General features: G+C 58.5%; 2 protein-coding genes across 2 annotated transcripts in view; one reads left to right on the top strand and one right to left on the bottom strand.

Moving 5' to 3' along the window:
* Positions 1–6: 6 nt before the first annotated feature.
* RNF207 (ring finger protein 207) lies at positions 7–4471 on the top strand. The gene is made up of 16 exons (XM_010722729.3): positions 7–134; positions 211–355; positions 424–505; positions 584–659; positions 724–849; positions 961–1007; positions 1119–1191; positions 1299–1367; positions 1454–1522; positions 1612–1733; positions 2728–2917; positions 2998–3183; positions 3258–3309; positions 3385–3502; positions 3591–3671; positions 3944–4471. Exons 2-16 carry the CDS (start codon positions 223–225, stop codon positions 4116–4118), a joined length of 1599 nt encoding a protein of 532 aa, XP_010721031.2. The 5' UTR covers positions 7–134; positions 211–222; the 3' UTR covers positions 4119–4471.
* A 127-nt stretch (positions 4472–4598) lies between these two features.
* Positions 4599–7511, bottom strand: part of LOC100547599 (probable G-protein coupled receptor 153) — a 5774-nt gene continuing 2861 nt past the window's right edge. The window contains exons 6-8 of the mRNA XM_010722728.3: positions 7305–7509; positions 6524–6741; positions 4599–6357 (exon numbers count right to left, since the gene is read on the bottom strand). Of these exons, the coding sequence (XP_010721030.1) occupies positions 6175–6357; positions 6524–6741; positions 7305–7509 (606 nt within the window). The 3' untranslated portion in view covers positions 4599–6174. The remainder of the gene's footprint in view (positions 6358–6523; positions 6742–7304; positions 7510–7511) is intronic.

Below are 7511 nucleotides of genomic sequence, written 5' to 3'. Positions count from 1 at the left end.
GGCATCCTTCGGTGGTGCGGGGCGGCACGGGGCTGCCACCCGTGGATCGCCTGCTTCAGTTCCTGGTGGACAGCTCGGCGGAGGGCTCGGAGGACGCGCAGTGCGCCAACTGCGACCGGCGATGCGCCGAGGCGGTGAGGAACCGGCAAAGCTCGGGACCCCGCTGTGACTTCGCCACCGACGCCGCCACCACCGCCTCTGTGCCAGCAGGACTTGGACACCATGTGCTTCTGCAACACCTGCAGCCAGCCGCTGTGCGCCCCGTGCCGCGAGGAGACGCACCGCGCCAAAGTCTTCGCCCGCCATGAGATCGTGTCGCTCAGCAAACGCACCAAAGCCATCCACAAGAAGTGCCGTGAGTACCGCCCGCGGGCGCCGCGCTGTGCCGTGCCACACCGGGCAGGACGTCCCTGTCCCTTGCAGCACTGCACGAGGAGCCCTACATCATGTTCTCCACCGAGAAGAAGTCCATGCTCTGCATCAACTGCTTCAGGGACATGCAGGGGTAAGTGTCCCCGTGTCCCCATACGCTTCCCCATGGCCACGTGTCCCAGCCGTGCCCTCGCTGCCCGCCTCGCCACAGGGAGAGCCGCGCGCACTGCATTGACATCGAGACGGCGTACGTGCAGGGCTGCGAGAAGCTGGACCAGGCGGTGCTGGTAGGTGAGCGCGGGGTCAGGTGCGGGGCCACAGCAGTGCCACGACCTCCCTGCTGCCCCGCAGGCAGTGAAGGAGCTGCAGACATCCACACGGGAGGCCATCGTCCTCCTCAAAGCCATGATCGAGGAGGTGCGCAACAGTGCCAGCGAGGAGGAGTCAGCCATCAACGCCCTGTTCAGCGGCATGCAGGTGCGGGGCTGTGGGGCTGTGCCTGTGGGTGTCCCACCAGCCCCATGCCCTGTAGCGTGGTGCTGGCGTGGAGCTGAGCCGCAGGACAAAGTGTGCCCGTGCTGTTGGCAGGAGCAGCTCTCTGACAGGAAGAAAGCGCTCCTGAAAGCTGTGCAGAGGTGAGGGGCTGCGGGGCCTCGGGCACCACTGCAGGTGTTGGGGCAGGGTGCCCTCCTGGTGCGCACCGAGTGCCTGGGCAGCTCCTCACGGCCGGCTCCTGCTCTGCACAGCCAGCACGAGGAGAAGGAGAAGGCGTTCAAGGAGCAGCTGGCCCACCTCGCCTCCCTGCTGCCCACCCTGCAGGTAGGGCCGGGCCGGGTCACTCACCCCTTGGTGTGCCAAGCCCTGGCTCTGGGCTGAGGGTCAGACAGACCCCAGGGGAGTGGCAGCAGTGACACCGCTGTGCACAGGTCCACCTGGTGATCTGCTCAGCCTTCCTGAGCTCCGCCAACAAAGCTGAGTTCCTCGACCTGGGCTATGTGAGTAGTGCAGGCGCTGTGCAGTGCGTGGTGCTGCGGTGCCAGGACCTCACACAGCCCTGACCCACCTCAACACTGCCTTCCAGCAACTGATGGAGCGGCTGCAGAGGATCGTCAAGCTGCCGCACCGCCTGCGGCCAGCCCAGACCAGCAAGGTAGCATGGGGCTGACCCCTGCCTACGCCCCCCATGGGCAGCTCCAGCCTCAGCCCTGCCCCAGCCCCGCTGCCCATCTCACCCTGCAGATCAACACCGAGTACCGTGCAGAGTTTGCGCGCTGCCTGGAGCCCCTGCTGGTGCTCACCCCTCGCCGCTCCGTGGTGGGCAGCGCTGGGGGCATCGGGTCTGGCATCACCGGAGCAAACATGTGAGGTGCTGGGGTGGGGTGGGCAGAGGGGGGCCGTATGCTGTGCCACGCGTTCCCTCCCGCATCACTGCGTCGCCATGCCAGGCTCACCCCCCTTCCCTGCCCTTGAGCCTGTCCCCACGAAGGTGGCACGGGGACAGCACAGAATGCAGCTGTGCTGATGAACGACAGGCACGGGGGCTTCAAGTGACAGTTCTGGGAACGTGGCAGGCAGTGCTGGCAGCGGACACCGAGCAACTCTGCGCACAGTCCCCAGCCCCACCAAGGGCCATGCCGTGCTCCAGCCAGCGCTGTGCCAGCCCCTGCTCACCGCACGCCCCGCTTCACTGTGGCCCCGCAGCCTCTTGGCCCGCCACTATTTTTATCAGAATTTCAGAGAAGTGCCCAGCCGTTCCCTGCTGGGATATATTTAGGCCCATTGATGTCACAGTGGCGCGGGCGCTGCCGGCTGCTCGTCCCGCAGAAAGGACAAACAGGCGCTGCCACCCATGGGCACCACTCCTCACAGCCGGCTGGGCTCTGCGGCATGGGGCAGCTGAGCACCAGGACAACGGAGCTGCATAGCGGGACTGCAACCCTGCACGGTGGGATCGTGGCATTGCTTGATGGGGAAGTGGTGCTGCTTAGTGGGACTGCAGCTGCATGGGGCCAGCAGGGAGCTGGGGGAGGTGGTGGCAGCAGTAGGAGTGCAGGATTGGGCGGAGGTGGGCAGGGAGCTCCTGCACAAACGTGGCTGCACTCCTGCCTTCTTTGTGCCAGAGCTGAGCTGGGCAGTGAGCACCAGCGTGGGGCTTGTTACAGAAGCCTGATTTTGGGGCAGCACAACGTGCTTCCAACCAACCTGGGTACCCGAGTGCAGGAAGACACCAGGGGGGCTCTGGAAGTTTGTATCTCAGGGGTTGGACATCCTCAGCCCTGGACGTGGCTCCAGCTGCAGGGAACACCAGGTCCCAGGGGCCGCCCTCTGCATCCCACCGCTGTCACCTCCATGCAGGATCCCCGGCGGCCAATGCTCCAAGACACTGATGGTGCCCGGCTGCCCCCCCGCTGGCGATAAGATGTCCAGCAGCTCCATGGTGCGGAAGCCGACGCTGCACCGATACATCAGCACCAAAGTGCTGCTGGCCGAGGGCCGTGAGACGCCGTTCGCTGAACACTGCCGCAACTATGAGAACACCTACAGGGTATGGGGCAGGTGGGGGGGGAGAGGAGGAAGCTCCTGACCCTCGCTGCCTGTTGCTGTGCCTCTCCCCTGTGTGCGCAGATGCTGCAGACAGAGATCCAGGGCCTGAAGGACCAGGTGCAGGAGCTGCACCGTGACCTCACCAAGCACCACTCCCTCATCCGCACGGAGATCATGAGCGAGATCCTGCAGAAGTCGCTGCAGATGGACGTGCAGATTGCAGCCCACTACTCCTCGGTGGAAATGATGCGCAGCGTGTTTGAGGAGGTGCGGGGGCAGGATCCCTTCCTCCCTCCCCCAGTGCTGCACGTCTGTGCCAGCAGCGCCGGTTCCCATTGCAGGTCTGGGAGGAGACGTACCAGAGGGTGGCCAACGAGCAGGAGATCTATGAAGGTACGGCTGACAGGCAGGGCCACCCCAGCAGCAGCTCAGTGCTGCAGGGCACAGACACAGCACTCTCGTCCCCAGCCCAGCTCCACGACCTGCTGCAGCTGCGGCAGGAGAACAGCTGCCTGACCACCATCACCAAGCAGATCGCGCCCTACGTCCGCTCCATCGCCAAGGTGAAGGAGCGGCTGGAGCCCAGGTGAGCAGTGCGGGTGCTTTTGGTGCTGGGGCCCATCCCTGTCCCTGTTCCCCTTTCCATATCCACAGTCTGGCTCATCCTGCTGCAGGTTGCAGGAGCCCCGGGAGCCCAAGGATGAGCACACACAGATGCTGCTCAGGATTGATGACAGCAGCGAGGCAGCGCAAAGGTAGGTGACAGCCAGGCTCTCAGTGCAGACACCTCAGTGCATGGGGATGCCTCATTCCAGCCTCTCGTGCTGGCAGCAGGAAAGCCTTGGTGCTATCTGCATCGCCCCATGCCTCTCTGGACAGTGAGGAGGGAAAGCAAAGCGCTTTCAGGGGGTCAGATGCCCTCGCGTGCCCTCTGAGCACAAGGGATCAGAGGGGATTAGAGCTCTGGAAAAGAGCTGCTTAACCCAGCAAGCTCAGCTGCCTGCCCAGCCCGCTGCCCCTGCCCTAGGGACAGCTCACCCGGCGGCACAGACAGCAGGGAGCAGCCGCTGGGCAGCCAAAGGGGCTGCACACCTGCTCTTATCCCCGGGGACCCACCCCCAAAGAAGAAGGAGCACCGTGGGAGTGCACAGAGGAGTGGGACCCTGAGTGCAGACCGGGAGGAACCCACAGGCTCGAGCTGAGCACCCGGAGCTGTGCTGCTCAGCATCGGCTGTGACCAACTGCAGTTTGCTCAGCCAGGGGCAAGTGTGGTAATGGTCAGGCTGTGTGAGAGCTGCCCTGTGGAGGCACAGACTTGTATCCAACATACCTGGATGCTACTTACTTTTCTCTTTCTGTTAGCGGTGGTTGTGGTTTTCCTTGTAGTATGTTCAAACACGTGGCTTGTGCCATGAGCGAGGATGGAAAAACAGACTGAATGTGGCTGAGTTTGTAGTGTATCACACAGCAAACATCTGGCTTAAGATGGAAAAGAAAATTCCTTTATATTCCCCATCTTGTGTGTCAAAAGTGAAAATAAAAGCGCATAAATGGACTCTGCTCTTTGTTCTGGCCCAGGGCAAAGGGGTTTGCCAGGTCTCATTGGTCCAGCCCTTCTCAAAAAAGGTTGAAACAATTTAAAAAAATAAATAAATTTGAGCTCACAAATAACTACACAGAAATCAATACTACCTGGTTGTTATATTTTCATGTTTGTTCTTCTCCTCCAAGCTAAAAACATAGTAAAAGAATCTATCAGCGAACGTTTTAAGCTGATACTCAGTGCAGAAAGTACTCTGTAGTACAAAGCATAACCCTGAGAAGAAAGGATTCTGCACAGGTTAAGCAAGTAGAGACCAAGGATTTGCACCTATCTCACCAGCTACGCGATTCAGTTACTGGAAGTTGTAGTCATACTTCAGTGTAACACTGAAGAGTACTGAAAACCCATCGGGAGTTATAAAATTAGGAATTCACGGTTTGATGCTCTGACCATCACCTCAACGTCCCCAAATAACAACCAGACAGAAGTTGGCAATTATTTTTTTTCTCTTTTATAAAAAAAGTCACAAAAGCGATTCCCATCAGTGCCCTCTTTCCTGAGCTGAATCGCAGTATCTTGCCAAGGAATACTGCAAGCCCGAAGCGTGTACTGACAAGCAACTCATTTCCATTCCAGCAAGGAAGAACTACGTAAAACCCAAGAAAACAGTGAACCTCTTTGGTATATCACAACTGAATAAATTATACCACAAAGCTTGAATAGGAACCATTTCCAAAATGGCAATGTTTAAAATAGCATTAAGCCAAACTTTTTTTGTTTGTAGAGAATTTCCCTGGAAGCTTCTCCCATCCACACCAGCATCCCAGGTTTTCCCCCAAACCAAGCACTACAGCTCTCTGAAAGCTCTCTCCTGACTCTCCAAACCAAAGCCCTGGGATCTCTGGGGACTGAGCTGGCCAGTGAAGACACCCAGCAGGGCAGGAAGCAGCGTGATTTGGAAGCAGGAATTGGACGAGCACCGTCCGCACGCACAGAGCAGTCACAGCAAGGAGGTTTGGGACAGAAGCAGTCAGATGGCTCCTGAGCTCACTGAGAGAAACGAGAGCCAGCTCATCCCCTGGGCATGGCATGGAGGTGCTGGCAATGCAAGAGTGCCAGGAGCATGGAGGAGCTCTGTCAGCAGTGTCAGGGGAACCCCAATGTGTGCCGTGCTGCCAGCTGACATCCAGATGTTCCACAGACCGGTGCATCTGACAAGACGAAAGAGAGAGGCGTGCTCCTGCAAGCTGTCCGAGAAGCAGCCAGGGGCTTGCAGGACCAGGCCTCCAGAGATTAAAGCTGTGCTGTCTGGCTTGGAAGGTCAAAAAGCTTTAAAATCGCGTTATGCCATCAGAACGACATCCCAGCTGGCATCTTTCCAGTGCAGGGGTGGAAGGGCAAAACTCATTTTCCAGAGGAATCGGCCCACATGAGCTTCAGTACAATTCAGCTGTTTTAGGCAGGAGGATCGTTTCTCTTTAAGATTGCTATAGGCTAAGTTATCCAGAAGATCCCTGAATGTGCAACGGAGGACTCTTATCTCGAGGAGGATGAACGAGCTGCTGATCTCCTAGTGACCTGGAAGGCCGCCCAGCCCTGCAGCCCTCAGCGAGCGGACAGCTGGGAAATGGGAGCAGGCTGCTCGGCGCCAGCACTCTGCATAGTTCCTCACCCAGAGCTGAAGGTTCTCTCAACCAGTCCAGTTCCAGCCTGCGTTACAGTTCCACTTTCACTCCTTTAATAAAAGGAAGACCTGATGGCACCTTCCTTTTGTACTCCAGATATTCCTCTCCAAAAAAGTGAATGAGCGTGATCTCCTCCTCTTCTATCCTCTCCCTGAAGAAGCGCCAGGATGCTAATGTGTAGCCGACCACGCAGATGGGATTGCAGAGCAAAACCTGCCACAGACAACAGTGGTTAATGCCCCTTCGGCTCCACCACGGCCCCATCTCCCCAGGAAACCGACGCTGACAGCCCGCGGTTCTGTCACGTAGAGGTTTGGGGCAGCATTAACAAACAATCAGATCATAGGAGAAAAGGATCCGAGGGTTTTGTATACAGTACCTGTGTTCCAATACTCCAGTAAAACCATCCCACGTAAGACGGGTGCCGGAACCACCCATACACCCCACTTGTCACCAAAGTATGAGTGTCCGATTTCTCATTCTGAACAATATGGTTGAAGTTGGAGCCAGCTGTGAGCATGGCAGCTTTCCTCAGACAATCCCCAAAGATCACCATCAATAACCCTACAGTACTCAGCCAGGTGATCTGCTTCATCTCTGCAAGTGAAGAAGCACGGGTCACTACAGGTTCGAGCAGGGGACTCCGCGCTGAGGGCAGGGGGTGCGGGTGGGACCCCGGGGAGGTCAGGCAGGGACACAAAGGTGGCTGGGCTTCTGCCCCACCTCAGTGCAAAGCAATGAACAACGCACAGGCTGTGCTCAACACGCTGCCGCTCTGCAACAAGAAAAGCATCAACTGCTACACTCCTGCTCCTTAAGTGAGTGAACAGCACCGTCTGTGGCACGCAGCGCTGCCACTCTGAGGGACACAGCACGAAGCAGGGCCTGACTTTGTATTGTGAAGCAAAGCTCAGGCAGAGCAGAGCTCACCCAGCAAGCCTGGGGCTCAGCAGGAGGCCCGGCAGCCTGGTCTTCCAGCCAACCCCACTGCTGGGGAAGGACAGCATCGCCCTCTACCAAAAAGCAAACAGATTTGCAGACACGTGTAATGTAAGCAAGGCTATTTCTATTAGCAGTACAGCTTTACAAGCACGGCCAGAAGCACCATCCAAACACGTGAGCGGGTGTGTTGGGGACCGCAGCACGGGGCCGGGGCTGACCTGGCAGCAGGAGCTTCTCCAGCGTGAACTCCACCCAGGAGGAGAGCGCGGCCAGGTTGTACTCGAAGCTGTGGTTGAGCAGGAAGGAATCCAGCGAGAGGCTGCGCGGGTTGTTGATGGCCGTCACCAGGTACTCGGAGTAGTGGAACAGCGACAGCGAGCACATGTACCTGCGGGGAGGGGGCACCGCGGGGCCCGGGGATCGCT

This window comes from Meleagris gallopavo, chromosome 23 (genome assembly GCF_000146605.3).
Source record: "Meleagris gallopavo isolate NT-WF06-2002-E0010 breed Aviagen turkey brand Nicholas breeding stock chromosome 23, Turkey_5.1, whole genome shotgun sequence".
Lineage (NCBI taxonomy): Eukaryota > Metazoa > Chordata > Aves > Galliformes > Phasianidae > Meleagris > Meleagris gallopavo.
Note: the sequence above shows the minus strand (reverse complement) of the source record. Positions and strands in the feature narration are given on the sequence as shown.